Genomic DNA, 22483 nt, shown 5'->3' on the forward strand with positions numbered 1-22483 from the left:
TCGCTGAATTCTACACATATCATACATTCTTTAATCCATAGGCGCACACAAAAACTCCTGACACCAACAATAATCCATGATTAAAGCCTTCCAGAATGACTGCTGGTGATTACCTACCCATAAATCCTGTTCTCACCCAGCCGAGCGCTTTACAAAGCTCACAAGCACCAGTGCAGAGCAAGCTTAGGAATGTCCTGATCTTAACCCATGGCATCAGCAATTCCCCCATTGTTATCAATAATTTTGGATCCAAGTATCCAATATGGTCTTTGGAAGTCACCCCAGCCAGCCCTAGATTACTTTTATCTCTATGTGTAAAGTTGCATTTCTGTCCAATACAATTCTCTGCTTTCCCTCAGCATCCTTTACCAGAGAGGGGAATCATTCACACTGCTGACACTGACTATTTGCAGAGTCAGATTTTAATTTAACTTTTGAATGTCTTGGCCAATTTCCGCTGTTCTCAAGTGCTTCCAGGATCCACCAAAAAAATCCTGTTAGTGGAGAGAAAATGTCAAGCAGAATATTTTAGAGCCAGCAACTTAAGGAGAAAAAAGAAACGTGGAGCTTGAAAGGACAAAACCAGCGCAAGCGGCAGAGAGCAGCATTTCTAACTCGCCGCGGTGCCGCACGTCCTGCGCACACACCTGTTCCAAGACGCCCTGGAACATCCCGCTGTGTTATTATAGTTTGGTTCTTTATTTTTTCCTACTCAAGATTTGTTTTGGAGTTAGTGTTGTTTGGACTACACGGAGAGCGGCTGCAGCATCACCCAAGTCCTGGAGCTGGGACCCCAGCGCCAGCTCAGCCCAGCGTCACCGCCTGTTTGGGACAGAAACGGGACCCCGACTCCTGGGCACCCCACACGGACGGCACATGGACAGAAGCTGCCGCCTCCACGTGCACCGGCTCCTGCAGCGGGTTTCTGTGGGAGCTGCGGGCTGCTCGGCACAGAGGCAGAAGGATGAGAAAGCCGCGTTCTCACCGCTCGAGCTGCTCTCCCGCTCACGGGCGCTGCCCGCTCAGACGCGCTCATTTATGAGCTGCGGAAGAACAAAATAGCCTCCATTCACATCCCAGCAGAGTGACTTTCAGATAGCAATCAGTGCGTCACTGACAGAGCCACACTCCGGTGTTCTGGAGGCCACGACCACATCAATGGCGGGGAAGTGGGTTTTCTGCTCTCTTTCAACAGCACAGGCACCGGGGCTCCCTGGGGCATGTTCACACTGCCCACCTTCAGCTCTGGGAACCAGGAGCCGCCGCTCCGCTCTGCCCATGCAATCAGCTCTTCCAAAGGCAATTCAGAGGAGTCTAACTTACCATATCGCTCGAAGGGATCAAGGCAAAGGCGACTCTTAAAGCCAGCTTGCCTTTGTTCCTCACAAGGACCTTATTGTTTCTGGGGAACCTGACTGAAGCTGCTCGCTCCTGGTGAGTCCCCAGGACAACATGGTGTGATGAGACGCATCTGGCTCACACAACCTTACCAATGCAATTTCTCACTCTCAAGTCCAGACACCACTGCCAGAAATAAAACAAACGTACAGCTCATCTGTCAAACGCACCGTCCGGCTGCACAGCCAGCTGTGTGTCAGCCAGCAGGGTGAGGGACGTCCTGCCCTTGTCACACCAAACCTGGACACGGCGCCTGGTTTTGGCACCCCAGTGTCAGAGATGCTGAAAAACAGGAGTTCAGCAAAGAGCCACTGGGCTGAGTGAGGGTGTTGAAGCACTTGGTGCAAAAGGAGAGGCTGAGGGAGCAGGGCTTGTTCAGCCTGGGGAAGGCTAAGTGGGTGATACAGGGGAACAGAATCACTCTCTTCAATTTTATCATGGAGGATCATAGAGAAGATGGGTCAAAACCTTCCATAAATTTCATCCAGGCCTAAAGAAAAACGAAAAAAGGTGACAGTGAGAGTGGTTAAACACTGCAATGGGTCCAGAGGGGCCGTGGAGCCAGGCAGGGCCCTGTATCACCTTGTCCAACTCCGCTGGCCCTGCTGTGCACAGGAGGACAGAGAAGAGACCTCCGCAGGCTCCTTCCAACCGAAATGAGGCTCCGATGCTGTGATCAGCGCCGCGGCGCATTCCCCGGCTCTGAGACTCGTCTCCACGCAGACAGGCGGCTTCTTGCAGCGACTGCTGCTTTCATGTTCCAAGCACCTCCCGGGCAAAGAACACCCAAGATCTCGTCTACCCAGAATACAGGATGGTCCTGATCATGCTCAACAATACTACACAGAGATCCAAATACATTTCCTGTGTTGAGATTCCTTCCAAATTTCTGTCAGGCAGCCCCTAAGGGAAATCATCTTTGCCAGATGAAGTCATCATGTCTCCAAAATCTGCGCATATTGCCACAGATGAGAGGAGGTGTACAGCAGAGGTAAAGAACGAACTCGGCTTTCAAAGTCCGATCTGAGGAGAGAGCGTTTCAAAAAAATATTGAGCAAGAGGTTGAGACATTTTTCAAACACAGCATTGGACGTCCTTCATACAACCTTCATACAACCTTCATACAACCTTCACCCAGCTCGCGAGCCACAGAACAGATAAACCGTCTGCAGGCAACGGCTCCGCTTCCCAGGGCACACGACACTTCCTACAGGGAGATGAAAGGCTCGACACACGGCGCTTCACTGTGCTGGACCTGACAGCATTACTGGATTTCCCTTCAGCAGCTGAGCAGAACATGGACACCGACATGTCTTGGCTGGATAAAGCACAAATCCAGACAGAAATTGAGGCTTAACGGAGGTGTCACACTCCCCAACAAGAGTGCTCCGAACTGCACTGCAGGCACACAAGATGCTTCAGGACGCTGGAGGATTTAGTGCAGAAGGCACCACGATGCATCTGTAAGATGGTGATGCTCAGCACTGCCCTGACTCATGTTACCCACCACCACACAAATGCAGCCACCTAAATGCTGTCCTGAAAATGGTCTTTGACCCCGACGAGGCCCTGCTGTGCCTGCAGAAGGGACCAGCCAGGGCCTCTGGGACAGACCTGCAGGAGGCGCGGCGGCCTGAGGCTGCGGAGTCACCAGTGCCACTCGTCTGCAGGGTCACAGACCGGCTCATGCTCTTGTTTACCAGTGTAGGTGCAGCCTGACACCTTGGGGACTTTCCCAGTGGGAAGATCAGAACTTTCCTTTTTATTTTAACCCACAATTAACTCATTTTCCCCAACTCCGTACCACAACAATTCCAGGTATGCTGATACACAAAATTACAGTGCATTCACCTGCACTACTTGTTCTCCCCTCCACTACTCGCCCAGGGAATATCATAGATGTATGTCTTTAATAAGCTACAGAGTCGCTTTAACTCTATTAAAATAATCTTTCTTTGGAGGAAAAAATAATTGCATGCCATTCATAAAAAAACAAAAATAAAATTACTTAACAAATAGGCCGAGGTAATTTTACCCTGCTTGCTTTTTACGATATAATTTATTTCTCCTGTCTGTCCCGAGGGTCTGTGCAATCCCTGCAATCCCGTTCTCCCAATCCCCGCAGAGGTGTCTTCTGAATTCTAACCTGACCCTGGCCCTGGAGCTGCTGAATATTATTCATCGCAGGGATCAGCGAAGGCCCAAGGACTCGTTCTGAATACATAAGCCACAGTTTTGACATGCCTCCAGATTTCTCACACCTCTCGGTCCCACGATGGCAGGCTGCAGATATTTTCTGGGAGCATTCCAGCACTTGGCAAGACTGAAGATGAATGAGGATGGGGAAATTGGCCAAACTCTTTCAGCGCACAAAGCAGCGTGTTACTTATCACAGTAGATGCTTTGTCTGAGTCCAATAACACAGTGCATTGAAGACAAACTGGCAACCCTTATCTTCCCAGTGTATTCTGAAGTAGCATTTATCTATTCGCCCTTTGTCATTGTGTCACACACACACACAAACAACGTGTCACGGCGGCAAACGCCCAACTGCGCTCTCCCGTTTAAGGAAGCGAGGGCTCCCATCGCGTCCTGCGCGTTGGGTGCTCCTGAGCTTCACTGAGCCTGGTCCTCAGAGAACCCACCGAATTCCTCTGGTCTCTCAGCCCTAAGAAGATTTATACAATTGCCAAGCACTTCCATAAACTTTCTACAAGTCACCACTACGTAACTCTATTGTAGTTTGTATCTTGAAGCCCGAACAAGGAAAACATGACTTTCTGCTAAGCTGTGAGGCTGCCTGAAGGAGTTACTATCAGAGGTGATCATTCCACAATCCAGCCCAGCGGCGGTGCAGGACATGCACTCGTGCTCTGTCTGCAGGACGCCACCTGAGTCGGGGCCCGGCAGGGACCGCGGTGACACTGCGCTGGGACGGGCACAAGCCGAAGTACAACTTCACCACAGGGCTGCGAGAGCTGCGGGGGCGCGAAGAGAAAGAGCCCGTGGGAGTGAAGCCACCATTGCTGCGTCTCTGCTGCTGCTAAATGAACCCGCAGGATGACACTTCATCCGCTCGTCAGGATGTACATGAGCTGAAGCCACCGGGATGCCTTCCCATTCGTCTTGGATGGCTCTGATATTAATCCTAACGAGCTAAACCAGTATACCGATTAACCAATCACTCAATTAAAGGTTCCCATATCCAGTCACATACATAATGAGAATTCAGAAGCTCGATTTTCCTTTCCCAAAAGACGTGGAATTCCAGCACACTGACCCCTGCGGGGCAGGAGGACTCACCCCGCGGGTCCAGCCCAGTCAGCTCCACACGGGCAGCGCTGAGCTTCAGGAGGAGGATCTGCAGACGGGGGAAGAGCCTCAGAAACCTCTTTCTTGTTCTCTCTCCACTCCGTTCTCCCTGCTCAGGTCAAATTCCAAGTTGCGAGGCCAAACAACAAAACAGGAATCTCCTGTTACTTGGTCCTGGCTCCGATTACTTTACCAGCTTTCCACAGGGGTCGTCCTGCCCAGGATGCACCATGACTCTGCTCTCGCTCCTGCCATACGGCAGCTCCCTCAGATCTGCACTTCTCTTGTGGAAATCGCTGCATGAAAGGTGGGTCAGCAGAGAGCTCCATGTTCTCACCTGGATCACTACCTGAATTAAAAGGCCTGTGAGCTCTGAACTGGGATTAACTTAAAATCCGCCGTGGCACCCGCGCCCAGAGCTCTCCCCGCTCCGCTCACGGGCCCAATCCAGCCCAGGCCTCCTGCAGAGGGCTGGGACTTGTTTTAGGTTCTTTTCTCTCTAAGAACGTGCTAATGTGGCATGCCCGGCAGGGGACATTCTTCTATTCGCTAAAGTCTTCAAAATGAATAAGCAAAACTCTCCACGAAGGAAATACTTGCTCAAGAGCACTAACTCTTCCCATCATCAGCCTATGAAAAGTAGATGCCTACAGGAAAAACATGGATTACCACTTATTTCTCTTTTGCCATGCCCAAACCTCACCTGGCTCACAGCCAAAGCAATAATAAGTATCTTTGCAGGATCATTACCAAAAGCAAATCTCGGCAGTAGATAATTCTCTCCTTTAATCTCTTTTGGTACATTTAAACTCCTGGTGGTTTTTGTTCTGAAGGAGAAATGCTTGAGAGGGTTGACTGAATGAACTCTGAAATTCACACCCCGGCAAATTGGACTGATTTCCTAAATCCATAATTACAACATTCCTCAGAGATATGCATTCCTTCCGAGCAAACAAGGGAAGATTAGTTTCCTGTTTCTTCCCATTTACATGACTTCTCTGTCAAGAGGACCTCTTTTTGTTTCTAAACAATCCTCTGTTTATGTGGTTCTCTTCTTGGCAGGAACTGCTGAACTAATCTCGCCTGAAAGTATAATACAGCCAAACTATCAATTGCAAATAGCCCAACCATCTTCGTGCCAGGCGGCTGATTTGCACAGGCCTTTAGAATCCAATACCTGTGTGTGGAATACTCAGGTACCGATCGATTACAGGGGTTTTAAATAACCTGTGGTGATTACTGAACGACCAGATAGTTTTACTGCTGACTGGATAAGAACATAAAAGTGGATCTGTGCATGTGTGTAAGGATGTACAAGGCTTTAGTAAAACCGGGCAAATGTGGCCTCCCACATCTGCAGGTCCCCCAGCAGAAACTACTGCTGAGCAAGAGCATCGTGTTGTCTCATGTCAGAGCTGTAAATGAGAGTCGTCTCCCACTCACAGACGGAATATGTGACGACCTGTTTGGTTCCCACTTCAAAAAGGCGGCGAACACATCCCCTCCTGTGTGAGCACCAGCTCCGTCCTCTCTGCAGAGGCCACTGTCAGAGCCCTTGGTGGGGTTCCCTTTGTCTTAGAGCAAAAGGAACACGAGGATTTGCTCGTTCTATGGGAGCTGGTCCCCGTTTCTACCTTGTGGTGTACAATCCTGCAGCTGATGCAGTTTGGAGTCAGTAACAAGTATCCTGGAAACCACTAGATTAGACTTCTGATGTAGCTTTTAAGGAGCTTGGGTGTCCCACTCATTCCTATAAAGTTTCAGATGATAGTCCTTCCTACGTTGTTTCCTACTCCTAAGATGCTCCTCTCATTCGGCTGCACTGAACACACCACCGGGCACTCCAGTTCGGTCTGACCGCTTGCTGATGCTCTTAACTCTTTAATCTATAATAACACTGACCTCTCAACCTACAGCCATAAGCCAATTAGCCTTTTTTATACCATACCAAATCTCTTTCTGATGAAGTTGTGCTTTCAAATGATTGCATGCTAGTGACAGAAATGTAATTACACTGCTCAGCAGCCCTGGCTGGTTGCAGGGGGTTTAAGGTCAGAAAGCATCTCTAACACACCGAAACAATTTAAAGGAGATGTTTTTCCCCCGGGGGCTCTCTCCGCTTTCCTTTCTTCACTCTCCAGTAGTTAATATGTCTGCAGATAAAGGCTATTTGGCCACGACTTTAAAACTGAGGTCCTGAGCTTTCAAAGGAATCACTGACCAACTGAAGCAGAAGACAAAGACCCAGCTCCCATAAGCTTCTGCTGAATCCCCAGAGCTTGGCCCTGTAGGTCCACACTTAAGTAAACGTGAGCTGATTATTGAGCAAACTCATCTTCCGTCACTCCAGAGACATTTTTGTCTGATTTTTTAAAATGTTTTTGACATTCTTGACAATTTGGTAGATAGTTCAGAAAGCCACAGCAGTTCTTCTTTGCTTCTTTGTACCTACTGTAAAGTTCCACCAGAATTCATTAGTATGTTTGTGCTTGACCAGGATTTATGTGTCTAGGAATGGCTGGATTTGTTAGAAATAAAACTATCATCATTATCATTAGGCACAGCAGCCCTCCAGGCCTTACAGAAAATAATCCACACTGGAGGTACATGGAGGTATTTACATTTAACTGTACAGATGCTTTGACAGACTCTCCTTTAGATAGTAAGGCATGGAACACACTGCACGTTTGGCTTTTCCCGTGTACTTCTCCCACAACAGCTGTGGGTTTGTTAAATGAGAAGTTCCCATTTCTTTTAGTGCTAACTTCATTAGTACAGATGCATATTTTACTGCTTTCTGTCCAGAAAGCAGAATGGAACTGAAGAATTATGTTGTGCTTTTCCTGAGAAACTCACAGATGTGCCTGTTTTCTGCATTGGCCCTATCAGTTGGTCCTTGTGCTTTGCAACTCTTTCAGCTATCAATAAATACACGACACCATTTACAAACCAAACTGAAAAATAGAAGGAAATCTATACTTTGCCTGCTACTTTTATTGTCTGGTTTATCCATGGTTTAATATTCCCTGAGGTACAACATACTTTTACATCACATCGTGGCTACGTGTTCTCCCCAGAGCCCTCAAACGAGAACAGTCACAGAATCACAGAATCCCAGAATGTCAGGGGTTGAAGGGCCCTGGAAAGCTCATCCAGTGCAATCCCCCCATGGAGCAGGAACACCCAGATGAGGTTACACAGGAAGGTGTCCAGGCGGGTTGGAATGTCTGCACAGAAGGAGACTCCACAACCCCCCTGGGCAGCCTGGGCCAGGCTCTGCCACCCTCACCAGGAACAAGTTTCTTCTCATATTGAAGTGGAACCTCCTGTGTTCCAGTTTGCACCCATTGCCCCTTGTCCTGTCACTGGTTGTCACCAGAAGAGCCTGGCTCCATCCTCCTGACACTCCCCCTTTCCATATTGATCCCCAGGAATGAGTCCCCCCTCAGTGTCCTCTTGTCCAGCTCCAGAGCCCCAGCTCCCTCAGCCTTTCCTCACACGGGAGATGCTCCACTCCCTCCAGCATCTTGGTGGCTGCGCTGGACTCTCTCCAGCAGTTCCCTGTCCTGCTGGAACTGAGGGGCCACAACTGGACACAAGATTCCAGGTGTGGTCTGAGGGACCGGGGCAGAGCAGAGGGGCAGGAGAACCTCTCTGACCTACTGACCACCCCCCAGTCTAAAGAGACAGGCGCAGGCAGGAGCAGAGGGATCGCCAACACTGAGGTTCTGCTCCGTCCCTGACCGGGGGTCAAAACGCGGGCAGAGCAATGAAAGGAGCAACAGGGCCGCCAGGCGAAGAAACACGGCCGGTTCTCAACGGACAGAAAGCAATTCCCTCAACCCTGGCTTCACAAGACAGATACCAGATCTCAAGCCTGTCACTAGTCCAGGGCTAAATACCATCTATTTTGCAAAAGGGAAATGGATAAGGAAAAAAATAAATAAATCTTCTCTTTTTTTTTTACATGGCAGCTGTTCGGGAGCTGCTTAAAGTTGTGGAAAGATAAATGCAATTATTTTGCAAACAGTTTACCAGGCAAGCTGCAGGGAAACCAGAGCCAAGGAGCAGCTCCTGCATCTTCACACCCAGAGCGGTACCCAGAGCTGCCTCGGCTGCAGCAACACTGTGGGAACCACAAACACTTATTTCAGCTGATGGTTCCTCCCCGAGACTTTTAAGGCCAGAAGGAACAAAAACAATCACCCCCTGGTTCCAATTTCCTCCTTCAGAAGAGGCCATAAATGCTAGCGAGGGACTCCACACCACAGCTGGTTAAACGAGTTTTGGTTTCTACCTTCCAGGAAAACAGCCAGTCTAGATTTGACGTCTGAGTGATGAAATCCATTATATCCCTGAATAAACAGTTCACTCGAACACAGAGCGAAAGATAATTTGACATGCAGACTTATACCAAAAGACATGTCATTTATTAATCACCTCCTGAATATCCTTCCCATTTGCATTGCACAGATTGCTTAATTCCCTACAGATATTAAGTTCCTTACACTAGAGGGAAGTTGCTGCACTCAAAACAATCTTGAGTCAATTTAAAAGTTTGCCTAAACTCAGGAGTCCTAGGGAAGGACACAAGATGTGGATATTTGCAAAGTGGCCTTTTTGACTTCTTGTCCTTATTAAAGATTCCCCAGAGCAGGATTACTGGCCAGGTGTTCTAGCCACAGGTTTTTTAAAAATAATTGCATTCTGCCCTTTAAATTCCCCTTAAAAATACCTTCTTAAGCATAACAGCTATTACATTTTATTCCAGAGGTTGTTACATTTTAATAGAGGTCAAAATGGTCCTGTGCAGAAAGAGCCCATTAGGATCTCAGCACCAGTCGCTGAGGCTGTTTGTCATTTAGAAACTAAGCGGTTAAATAAGATTACACCAACTCCTTGCTGTAGTGTAAGGCTATTTATACCTATTAAGGACCAGGAACGGTCAAAGTTTTTCAAATGTATTGCACATAAAGGAGGGCACTTCACTTTTACACCTTATTTTTAGGCAGATTTCTGAGTATTATCTGTGAAGTAGCATAACAACCCTAGAATATTAGTGGAACTCGAGTTATTATACATTTGCTGCAAATTACCAACATCTCCCGCCCGGTCACCCAGAGAACGAGCTGGCACAGTGTCTGATTTTCACGGTCAGAGATGTCCATATAAATAAGTTATCTCAGTGTCACAGCTGGAGGAGCAGAGGAGATCAGCTGCGGCCTCTCCCCGCGCCCAACAGCTGGCGCCAGGTTCGTCTGCGCCGCTCTCCCGGGGGAGCAGAGCGGCCGGCAGAGCTGCGCGACGGGGCCTGGAAACAACCACCGCCGCTCTTCTCGATGCTGTATCCCCGGCCCTTCTCTGCAGTCGCACAGAGCGGTTCCAGGCATGAGCTGCCAAAGGGGCTGGCGGAGCCGCAGCCCAGCAGCGCCCCAGAGAACCTCACCGCAGCACGTTTGCAAAGGTTCAAGCTTTTACATTTGAGAAATGAAGGGATGGGTTCGCCCGTGCAAGCACAGAAAGTCTTTGATTTAGCAACAAAAGGCTCTTTGGCTCAAGGTCAGTAAAAGCTGAAGTACCATTTCTACCCCGTCGCTGTCCCGGACACGGTGCAAAACAGGCGATCGGAACACAGACAGCCCTAAAGAACGGACTGGTTTAACCCTGCCCAACACTGATTCTAGTTATTGTCCCAAACGAAGAGCTGTGTTGCTGTTCTGCTCCACGGGAGAAGGAATTCCATAGCAGAACGTCTAAATAGACACACATGTAATTCTTGAGCCAAAGTACCCTGAGATAACATTTTAAACTGTGCCAATGGGTCAGCTCTGCTGCAGTCAAACTATTCCCTGCAAAAATACTCTGGACATTAGAATCGTGGAGCAAGTGTGTGCCTTCTGGGCTCTAACTGCTCGGAAACACCCCCAATACTCTGTCATTCCCTGCACAAGCACCCCGGCCTTTCCTCGCCAAGCCCGGCCTGTCTCCTGCACAGCAGCCCCTCGGGGGCCGGGCAGCTCCCTCCTGGGACCCAGCAGACCCCGAGGCTGCGGTGACTTCACACAAAACAGGTGCCGTGGCACTGACCAACCAAGCTGGGTCTCAAATTGCGAGATCCCCTCTGAAACAGCAGTGAGAACACTGCGCGCTCAAAGTGGCGCAGCAAATATCAGAGCCGCCTATTCCCAAAGCCTCTGTTAAACCAGGAGGAAGAATTTCAGGTGCTACGTGAGGCGTCCTCGCACTCCAGCTGCCACCCGAGTTGGCAATCACAGAATTACAGTGTTTGGGGTTGCAGGGACTTCTGTAGATCCCCAGCCCAGCCCTGCTCACGCAGGGTCACAGAGCAGATCACACAGGTGGGTCCAGGGGGTCTGAATGTCTCAGAGAAGGAGACTCCACACCCGCTCTGGGCAGCCTGGGCCAGGCTCTGGCACCTCCCAGCAAACAAGTTTCTGCTCATGTTCACATGGAGCCTCCTGTGTTTCAGTCTGTGCCCGTTGCCCCTCACCCTGGCGTTGGGCACCACTGAACAGAGTCTGGTCCATCCTCTGACACCCACCCTCAGATATTGATCCATTGATCACATCCCTCTCAGCTTCTCCAGCTCAACAGCCCCAGCTCTCTCAGTGTCTCCTCAACGGAAAGATGCTCCAGACCCCTCAGCATCTTTGTAGCCTGGTCAGTCCCATGTCACGTTGGGAACCTCATGCAAGTATCTCAGATACCACCTCACATACAGATCACTGGTAGAGGTGACCTTTGCAATCAGAGCCGCCTCCCTACTATGCTCCTCACAGATACTATTGCTCTGTGTGCTCATTTTCTGAAAGCCTGGCAGATGACTGAAAAACACCTTCCACGCTTTTCAGCCTCAAAGCGATTTTGTCCTGCAGAATTTCCAGGGAAAAGTCAGCATTCACCAAACCCCTCTTGCTGCTGGCCGAGTCCAGTCCACACTCACCAGCAGGATGACCCTTCCTGAACACATCTGACCGCTGCCACGTATCGCCTGCTCTGCGGCTGCTCTACCCAATTCTAGCATCTTTATCATCAGCACGCAGAACTGGCACACAGCAGAGCAGACAACTGGCTCACAGCCTGCCTCTTATTTTCCAGCCTATCTACCATCGATACCCTACACACCTTCCCCTCTGCCTGTGAGGACAGGCGCTCCGCTGCGCGTTTCCACGCAGCCCCGCATCAGTTAGGCAAGCGATGAATGGCAGAGCAGCTGGCACAGTGTGCAGCAGCACTCCTCCCTCAGCCCCCGGCTCTCCTCGGAGGAGGTGACACAAGCGGCAGCTGTCCTGTGGTCCCGTGCTGCCAGCAGGCCGCGGTGACCAGGCCGGCTCCCGGGGGTGCGCAGCCGTTCTGCCCCTTTGCTGCGGCTCCCCCCGCCGCGCAGCCCCGGCCGGTCACGGAGCAGCAGCGCGGGCGCTGGCAGGCGCAGGGGCCAAAACCAGTTTGCTACAGGGCTGCAAACAGGTTCTGTGGGCCTCACAATTAACTCCGGTTTCTGCCTTTTGTAGGAGCAGTCGGGATCACACCTTCGATTCCTCCCACAGGGCAGGAACAGGAAAATTCTGTCCTTGTATTGCTCAGGGCCAACAAAAAGCAATAACAGCCCAGAAATGTCTGTCACCTGCCACACCAAACGTGGCACGGCCAGCACCACCGAACGAGGAGATACCACTCTCACCAGGACTCTGAGTGTTTTGTTACGACTGCAGCACAGAATTAAACAAAACCAGGCTTTAAATCCACGAAGACTGTCAACCTCTTTGGACTTAAACTTGAAAAAAATTATCCAAAATATTCTGATTGTTTGTTGTTGTGGAATCTTTGGGGAGTTCTGGTTCCCATTCCCCAGGGGACTCAGGTCCCATCGTCCACTTCCTACCCAGCACAACGTGTCTTTAATATCGCATCGCTAGGCAGAGCCTGGGAGATACAAACTGTCTGTGAGTTTGAACTGAACACAGGACGGGAGGCACAACACCAGCAACCGCTCTCTCCAGCTCCACAAGGAGTGTAGGAGATATGTCAGGTCACAGGTGAAGCTCTGAGTGGCAAGTTGAACCTCTCCCTCATGTAAAGCCCAATCTTTCAAAACCAATAAAGTCCCCAAAATCCTTAGTCTTTGCACCAAAAACTAAAACTTGCACAGAGATTCTCCTTTGCAACGTCTCCTTTGTTGGGAGCAGCCGCGCTGCCGGCAGCGTGAGGCAGCAGCCTCTGCACATGCAGATGTTTCAGCTTCCTCCAGATGCACAGGTACAGATTCCGATCGCTTTAAAGTGCTGCCAAGGACAGCGATCACTGATAGCGCGGGGGCAGAACGGAGAACAGGCAAGTTTAAGCACTACTCGAGTGATAAGCACATAGTTGTCAAAAATATATTAAGTTGGCAGCACGCAGAAAATATGAAGTTTGGAATGTTTATAAATATATAAAGGGTGAGTGCCACGAGGATGGAGCCAGGCTCTTCTTGGTGGCAAACAATGATAGGACAAGGGGTAATGGGATCAAGCTGGAACACAAGAGGTTCCACTTAAATTTAAGAAAAAACTTCTTCTCAGTAAGGGTGACAGACACTGGAACAGGCTGCCCAGGGGGGTTGTGGAGTCTCCTTCTCTGGGGACATTCAAAACCCACCTGGACATGTTCCTGTGCGACCTCACCTGGGCGTTCCTGCTCCAGCAGGGGGATTGGACTGGATGATCTGTTGAGGTCCCTTCCAATCCCAAACATACTGTGATACTGTGATACCGTGAATACTCTGGGAAAGCAAAGACGACCTTCTGCCACAGTCCATCGGTGTAGTTCTCTTACCAGGCACAAAACAAGCACTTTTCTGAGAGCATCTATTCCCAAGGCTCCTCTTTCCACAAGTGACTGACACGACCTGCAATTGTGTTAAATGGAGGTTCTTCTCCCCATCACACCAGCAGAAACCCCTGCACCACACACACCAAAGTACATCCAGAAGGTGTGAGGAAGATGTTTCATGGCTAATCCCACCTCGGGTCTTGATCCAGCGAGGCACTAAGACTCATGCTGGCCTTTAAGCTTGTGAGAGCAAAGGGAACCCTGAAAAGGTCTTTCACTGGAGAGAATCACTGAGATCAAGAGGCAAGAGCCCTTCCCGTCCTCCTGCATCGCTGTGATCAACTATCATACATGGAGAAGTTGAATATTCACCATTGGAAACACCTAGTGGGCTGAACAGTTGCCACAAAGTGATGCTGGGCATTTTATCAATGATCTCTGTCTTAAAACCCACATCCTCCTGTCTTTGAATTGCTCTTTTTCCTGATGGCCCATGAAAGAGAGAAGGAACAACTTGAGCCATTTTGCTGGTGCGCACAGACAGCGCCCGCGATCTCCAGCGCAGGAGATGACCAGTCAGCGGACCGGCCCGGCGCCGCCCCAGGCCCTCGCTCACCCTTCCAATGGGTGTGCAAAGGCAGCTCATGATCCCAGACCCGTAATAGCTGCAGAATTCAAACCGAGAGGAGTTACAGAAACCTCACTTTGCAGTTACCTCATCATGAGGCTGCAAATCCATAGGGACACCGTGGACACATAAATTATCACTAATGGTTTGTCACCGTGGAATTTTGTGGCCTTCCATTGTCACATATCTATTTATTGTAGTACCAGGCCACAACATGGTTCCCATGAACTCTCCTGTTTATACACCAAGAACAAAAACCCTTGTTGCGCTTCTCCCTGTGTTATTAAAATTACTTGTGTCCTACAGCACAAGATACAGAAGTCATAATATGTAACAGTCACCTAATAAACCTGCTGAAAATGATCAGAGCATGCAGACAGAATCTAACACTTGTCCTGATTTACTCCCACCCTGTTTGTGGCCTGAAGAGAACTCCTTTTTTCCTCCCTCCTTGTAATGTATCAACATAAATGTTTGTAGTGTTCACTTACAAATCAGTGTATGAAAGTAAAAGAACATACCTCATAATCTTATCAAAATGCTCCAACCAAACTAGAGCATTTTTAAAGGCATAACAGGAATTTAAACTTTTGTCCTTGCTTTTCGCTGCATGTACAATTTTGCTGTATGCTTATAAAGTTATGAGGAAGCGCAAAATGGTAATAGTGGGACGACAATATCCAGAGCTGGATATTCTGAGCATCTTAAAATAACCTCCAAGGAAATAACCCTGAGAAAATGGGAGAGGGAAATCCACACTCACCTGAACGTGATCTGTCCAGTTCTCCTGAGTCATGGTTTTCTGAAAAGAAAAAATCACTTCTGAGTGGTCTGAGAGAAGGGAGAACGTTCCGTACAGCGAGCTGGAACTCAACACGCCACCTTACACACCAGCACCGGCTGAGGAATGCGATCTGGAGCACAGGGGAACCCTCTGCCTCTCGTGTGGCACCAGCCGGGCACGGCAGAGAAACACGGCTTGGGTGAAGTAATTCAGACAACTGTGAGACTACAGCACGTAACACAAAAAAATAATCCACACGCAACCAAAGCACGCAGGCAATGGGCCCTTACCCAGCAGTGGCCTGGACTCTCATTATTACCCACAGCTGGGTCCTGGGCTCGTTTGCAGGAAACTAATCACGTTCACAAGGCTGTGCGAAGTGCAGCAGCTTTTCTGGCTGGCTCAAAGCTGAGCTGGTGCTCTCGCAATGCAGACACGGCTGAGCAAAGCTGGAACAGGCCGTGGGCTGGGGAATGCATTGCTTGTGGCCTCTGCCATTCCCTCAGGAGATGTGCAGTCAGTCCACCCAACAGCTCGCCCCGTGGAGAGCCACCCCCAGAGGTTCCCGCCGAGGAAGCGCTCGCAGGGACTATCTCTTCAGAGTAGAAAAAGATAAACTTTTCACAACAGCCAAGTCATGAAAAATCCTCTGGAACCATGAGGTCTGGGAAAGGAAACTGATCAGTCACTATCCCCGTTCCAGTGGAGTTCGAGCCAGCCTTGGGGAGGCACTCGGGCTGGGACCCGCTCTCCGCTCGGCCAAGCACACGGGTTCCATGAGACCCACTGGCCACCGGGGCCTCTCCCCACTCCTGGCAGATGTACCAGTGATTATTGGTGCCACTTTTATGGCAAGGAACAGGAGCAAACAGGGAGTAAGAGCCTCAAGGAAAACATCTTTGAGATATACAAGCATGTAATTTAAATACTAGCAAGATAAAGGAGCCATTTAGCCAGACCTCATACACAGCTGAGAACGGTAAACAGAGAACACCAAAGAGCTCTCAGAAGGGACTGTGTCCAGAAACGGCTGCCAAATGTACCTTAACGCAAGTAACTGGCCAGCTTGGATACTTTAAATCAAGCAAATACTCCAAAACAAAGGAAATGGAAAGCCAGAGAGAGCAGAACACCAGATCAAGAATCCATTCCCGTCTGCTAAATAAATACACCTGGAGAATCGCTTTCTGCTCTCCCTGAGCTGCCCGCGCTCTCCAGAATGCTGTCAGCCCGTGGTGAGGCTGAGGCGCAGGACGCTGGGTGCTCCCTGGTCCGCCGGCAGGATGCGGCAGAGCCCGGGGGGCTGGGGAGCGGAACCACAGCGGTCCCATCAGATCCCACCGCTCAGCCCCTCTTCTCATTCTGAGAACTTGGGGGTGGGGATCAGAAAAACCACACGCGTCTGCCTTCTGCTGTCAGGACATCAAACGAATCCTCTTCCGAGCAAAAGCACAGGCGCTTCTGGAGGAGGTGTCTCATTTCCTGGAGACTGGCTCTCTGAAGACAGGATCAATGGCGGCGTATGGAGGAATGTCTGAACAACCTGTTGGGCTGTGTCAAAGCTGTGTTAAAAAAGGAGAAAGTCTCCTGTGAAGTGCAGATGAAAGAGCACCCAGTGTTTGGCAAATACAGCTTGACAATTCAAAATTCAAGACATGGAAATGTTTTGCAATGATTTTCAGCCTCTTGTGGTCCCTGTGCTTCACAGTCCAGTTGATACACCTGGATAAAACATGTGCTAACTGTTTTATTCCAGAAGAGGCAGAACAAAACTTACTCTCAGCTGACAGAATCTGTCTCCAGGTACAGGATAATGATAAATGCCGGACCATCAAGAGAAACACCCAAACTGCCTTGTGAACAAGAAGAGAACTGTGCTGCCCAATGCAGGGTGCTCCGGAGCACCCCAAGGGCAGGGACTTGGCTCCGTACACTCATGAGAGGGGACAAGAAACCGTCGTCACGTCATTCCGCAGACAGTCAGCCTCCTAGAGACCTGCTCCTTGGAAAGAATTAATGGCACCTTCCTACTTCTGCAAACCCTCGGTGCCAGGACAAGTACCGGCGTATTTGGACAGAGAACCTGGAGGCTGGACAAGAGTAAAGTTAGTTCAAGGAGAGGTTCGGCAGCTGAAAGGATGAATACTACCTCTGTGCTAAGCATTAACGAGGCTGCTAGCACAAAAAAGCTTCTGCGGCAGGTTTGGGCCACCCCCATCACAGCCAGGCCACAAGAACCAGAGCGCCTGCAAAGAACCCAGCGACACGGACTGCTTCAAACTGAAGTGAAGGAAAAAACAACCACGCAACACCCCCAAGAAACCCAAACACAGCAAAAGAGTCTTTAGCCAGTAGGCTCCTGCTGATTTGAGATGGCTGAGGGCAGGCGGAGGTGTGGAGAGCGCGGCCTGAGCCACCGTGCGCGCCCGTCACCGCGGGGATGCCGAGGGCAACGAGCACCGAGCAGCCGCCGCATCAGAACACGAACGGACACACAGGCTACTCGCTCACAGGTGAAACAGGCCCAGTGGCAGATCAGATGCATTTCTATGCGATAATAATAATAATGACTTGCTCATATACTATCAATACATCTAAATCATGTAAGTGATGTTATTCAAAATGCAAAATAAACACCCATGCCACACACAAAACAGAAACGTACCTCAACAAACCTCTTGTAGAAGAGATAATTCAGAGTTCTCAAGTGCCGCTGATTTACGACATTAGGGCAGAGAGCTAAAAGAAGGAAAGAGATGTTTAAGTATACAGCATCGCTGAACTTCCTTCGAGTTTCACTGTCTAGACATGACAGTTTTCCTTCCCCAGTTTCAGCCCGCGGAAGGCAGGATGCCATCGCCCTGGGAACAATGACAGGCAGACTCGCACATTGTCAGCTTATCTCAACAATAAACTGCTATTTACACTTTCAACCATGATTAGCAATGCTAATCCTCAGCTGCTGCTATCTCTGGTTGTGCCACCCCTGAACGATAAGATCCTCTTGCTGGTTCACTATGCTCCACAATCAATGACTTCACACCTTTCATCAGGCAGCATCCTTATATCACCTCCAGGCTCCAGAGGCTGTCGCCTTCTTTTCCATTTAATTGGAACCTGTGCTGTTAATTCTTTGAAGCAGCTTTGAACATGTTACTCAGGACATAAACTTGTGGCTAATGTTTATCCGATAACACATATATCCATGAAAGAGACTCTATATCCACACAAAGAGGGTGGTGATTATTGTTTTGCTGAGCTAGCAAACAACAGTTGTTGTTATTATTATTATTACTGCCATCTTTATTAGATACGCCTTGTTACAACTGCAAAAACCAAGATCTTCACACCGTGCCTTGTTTTGAAATCCAGCGCAACGAGAGATAAACGCAGGAGATAAAATCCATGAAGCAGGATTAGCATAGGTATGTGTCGGTTCTTGCTGGGTGCCGGTACAGGGATTTCCCCGGCGCCTCCAGCGGGTTGCAGTGACCAGCCCCATCGCACGGGGGGCAGAGGGAGCAGGACCAGCTATGGGAAAGGGGAATAGCAACCAGGGAGGGGAAAATTCTCTTCTGCCTCCCTTGAATCAGGGTACCCAGGACACACTCAAAGGGCCCCCGAGTTCCACACTCTCCCTGCCCACACGCGGCACGTCCGGGGATCAAGAACTGCAAGAAAGAAGGAAGATGGATGAATGGCAGAGCCTGGAATCCGAGGGACATGAACGGAGGTCCCACTGCTCACTGCATCACTTCACAACTCGAACGTTTCCAGCTCAAGTGGAAATGTCCAAAGCTGTTAGTTTGGAGTTAATCTTCCACGGTGTGACAACATATCCCTGCCCTCAGAGGATCTGAGGAAATCATTGCAATTATCCCACAGGATATTATCCCAATAAATACGGTGATCTTTCTTCCGGATATAAACCCAATATCCAGGGGAAAATCATCAGCTCACAGAAAGTAACACACTTTAACGAAGGTAAGAACATAAATACTACTAATATAATCAATTAAAGATTTCAAAGCACTTCAGAAAGAAACACAGTGTGATTTCTCCAGGTCACCAGAAAGATCCACTGAACGTTTTTCTGTGAGCTCCACGGGAAATATCCAAAGCGGCAGAACGGAGGGATTTAAGTGCCCACCTGTGCAGAGAATAGGACAGAGAAACACAGATGGACTGGAAACATTCTGAAGGCACTAGTGACATCTTCTATTCTGACGGAGCAAAGGAACTGAGCTTGAATCCAGTTTTCTGCATTTTATTACAAAAAACCTGAGAAATACTGATTGAAAACATGAAGATAAAAGGTAACTTGATAAGAGACAATAAACTGAGAGTTAAAAGCTCTAAGAAGAACAGCAAAATAACAACAAAATGGACTTGAATAAACTCAGAGGACTGGCAGGTAAGATTTCATGTGGAAGCCATTTGCAAAGGGAAAAGGAGCAAAGAAGAGCTGGCAATGGAAAAATGGGATTCTGCTAAATCACAACCTTTTATTGATCTCAAACACAAGAACAAGGTGGAAACTGCATCACACACATAGAAAAGAACAGCACAAACACAGAAAATCAGAAAGGCCAAAGTAAAACATGAGATGCATTTACCAAAAGCCATAAAGGCAAGAGGAATTCCAGATAGCCTGCTGGAGGATAAAACCAACCAACAGTGTAATGGCGAGGCCAGACAAGAACCGGCAGAGTGCGTACAGGAGACGGCACCTCAGAGGGCTCTAAGAACAGGATCCACACTCCACATCTGTCGGAGATACCGGGAGGAGCTGCTGTGGCTCTGGGGCAGGATGGTGACGCAGGTGGCACCGCAGAGGCTTTGCCAGACCCTTCCCCTGCAGTTTCACAACCACCCACACCTTATATGTGCAGAAATCCAAGTGCTTGAGGGAAGAGCAACTTACTCAAGGTCACACACCAGAGCGAACAGGAGTTGGAACTCAGGTCTCCGGAGCCAAACCCAGTGTTCTGTTGGTCAGGGCAAAGACAATGTCCTCACCTTTCCAGAACAGGGACCATCCTTCTCTGCAGTGTTGCTATAACAGGGTTTTGGGATCCTGATTGGGTTCTGGAGCACTAGTGGAATACAAGTGGCATCATACTATGAAGGCACCTCTTTGGGCATGTGTCACCTCTCAAGCTGGCAGCAGCACCACAACAGCCGAGCTACACTTCACATCTGGGACTCACAGAAGCAAAAATCCCCCTCTGCTTTTGCCCTTTAGCCGACTATCAGCACCGGAGAGGAACTGAAAACGACATCTATTTGTCACACGGGTTATGAAACCCGCAATACACACCTCTTTCACTCGTAGAACATTAGTAGGATGTGTCTACGGGGGACGTGGTGCAATACATTTTTAGGTGTGGCGCATGGTCACCACTCCCAGGTGACACGCGGTGCCTCCTGACTTGGGACGTGGACGCGATTCTCTCTTTACAACACGTGCAGAGCTCGACTTCCCTTCACAATGAGACTCCTTACCCTGTCCTGGCAGAGAAGAAGGCCCCACACAAACTATACTTTGCTTGGGGACAAAGTAATGGAGTCTTTTTTTAATAAAAGTACCTGAAACGCTAGAGGCTTTTACCCTGGTATCGCTAAGGATTGCTGGGGAATCCGAGGAGACACGAGCTGTCTCTTGGTGTATTATGAGATTAGTTCCCAAGTGCAAATTAGTGGAGGGTAGGGCTGGACTCAAGAAACCCTCTTTTTGTTGTAACCTCCAAGGTGCATTATTGTCTCTCATAAAACACTCTGTGCCGTCAGAGATCAGGGTCCTCAAAAGGCTGGTGAAACAGCAGAAACCCCAAACCAGGCTCAAACCCCTGAGCGACCTGTGGGATTTGCTGCCCTGAGAAGAACAGAGCACACGGCACAAGGGGTTTGATCCTGAAGGCAAAGTGCTCCGGTGTGGTCTTCAGACACTTGTCTGGATATAATTAATTCATGCTCAGAACGGCAAGGGTGGTGACAGCTTTTCAAAGAGAAGCTTGGAGCTGCTGCTCTTGGTCCCAGAGCAGATCACAGGCTAATGTCTGTACCTCAGTAGATAAAAACGTAGCTGAGAAGGGCCCAGAAAGGACCCCGGTGTGTCCTGTCCTTTGTCCAGCACCATGACCCTGCAGCCCCGGGAGCAGACGGGTCCTGCCTTCCAACACCCAAGCCCAGACGATCTTCTCAGTCACGGTGCTGATATCTAATACAGAGCTAAAAAACTCTGAAGAAAAATCACCAAGAAACAACCCTTGTAAAGGAAATGTCAAGGAAAGGAATAACCTCCTGCGCTGTTTTAACAAGGAGAAGGTAAAGAACATTTGAAATCTCCTCCTTCCAAATGCATTCCTGTAGAGCCAGAGTGATTCCTCTCTCTCTAACAGTGTCTTTTGCAAGTGCCCAGTGTGGCCCCCGGGTCTCACAGGGCTCCCTGGGGACAGCCCGGCCAAGTCTCCTCATAGAGATCTCTGGGGACAACCAGGCTGTGTCCCCTCACATTGATCCCTGGGGACAGCCCGGCCAAGTCTCCTCATAGAGATCTCTGGGGACAACCAGGCTGTGTCCCCTCACATTGATCCCTGGGGACAGCCCGGCCAAGTCTCCTCATAGAGATCTCTGGGGACAACCAGGCTGTGTCCCCTCACATTGATCCCTGGGGACAGCCCAGCCATGTCCCCTCACACTGATCTCTGGGGACAGCCCGGCCGTGTCCCCTCACATTGATCCCTGGGGACAGCCCGGCCGTGTCCCCTCAGCGGGCTCCCTGGGGACAGCCCTCGCCTGCCCCCTGCTGGCCCGCCACTGGGCACTGGGCGCGCTGAGCTCACACACCATGAGGTACATGCATACCCAACTGAAATTAAAAGTAAAACCTGGTGGACAAATGAAGAGAAACATTTCTCTTAGTTTATGCTAAGAAAACTTCTCAGAGACAGTGGTAAAAACATGTTGCAAGCACTCAGAACTTCAGGTGCTCAGCTAATTAATTACACTGCTCCAGGAAAACCACAACTTTGGACTGTCCGGTCGGTGACCGTCTCTTTGCTATCAACACCATTATCTGCCTTATTGTCACACAGGCACTAAGGGCCGATATATGAGGACAGCTGTACTTGTATCATTTCTACCTCACTGAACTCTCTGGGGTATGTGGATTGTGCAAAAACACAACAGAAAATAGATGTGAGCGTTTCAAACCCAGGTAAGGTCAGCTCCCCCACCTCCGGGAGCTATTGTACATAGAACTGACTCTCACACAGCCTCCAAAGAGCAGCAAGTAATTAGCCTGCAAAAGTTACAGGCTCATTAAACCAGGGTATACCGCCCCACGTGTGAGAAAAGACACTCTAAAACTCAGTTTCCTCAATCACATACCATTTCTGTCCAACTCCCTCCTTCCCCAGTGGAGCCAATTAAATGGAATCCCCACAGAGTTTATTGGGACACCTTTGGGATTCAGCAGAAAATTTCCACTGACCATGCGCTGTTTTGTGTGGTAGTATTGGAATATG

General features: G+C 49.4%; 1 protein-coding gene across 8 annotated transcripts in view; it reads right to left on the minus strand.

Annotated features, from left to right (window-relative positions):
- EXD3 (exonuclease 3'-5' domain containing 3) overlaps positions 1 to 22483 on the minus strand; it is a 301277-nt gene that overhangs the window by 161379 nt on the left and 117415 nt on the right. For all 8 annotated transcript variants that reach the window (XM_082067865.1, XM_082067871.1, XM_082067868.1 and 5 more), the window contains 2 exons: positions 17620 to 17693; positions 14934 to 14972 (listed from right to left, as the gene is read on the minus strand). In XM_082067865.1, the coding sequence (XP_081923991.1) occupies positions 14934 to 14972; positions 17620 to 17693 (113 nt within the window). The remainder of the gene's footprint in view (positions 1 to 14933; positions 14973 to 17619; positions 17694 to 22483) is intronic.

Source organism: Streptopelia decaocto (assembly GCF_964273445.1).
Source record: "Streptopelia decaocto genome assembly, chromosome: 17".
NCBI classification, from domain to species: Eukaryota; Metazoa; Chordata; class Aves; order Columbiformes; family Columbidae; genus Streptopelia; species Streptopelia decaocto.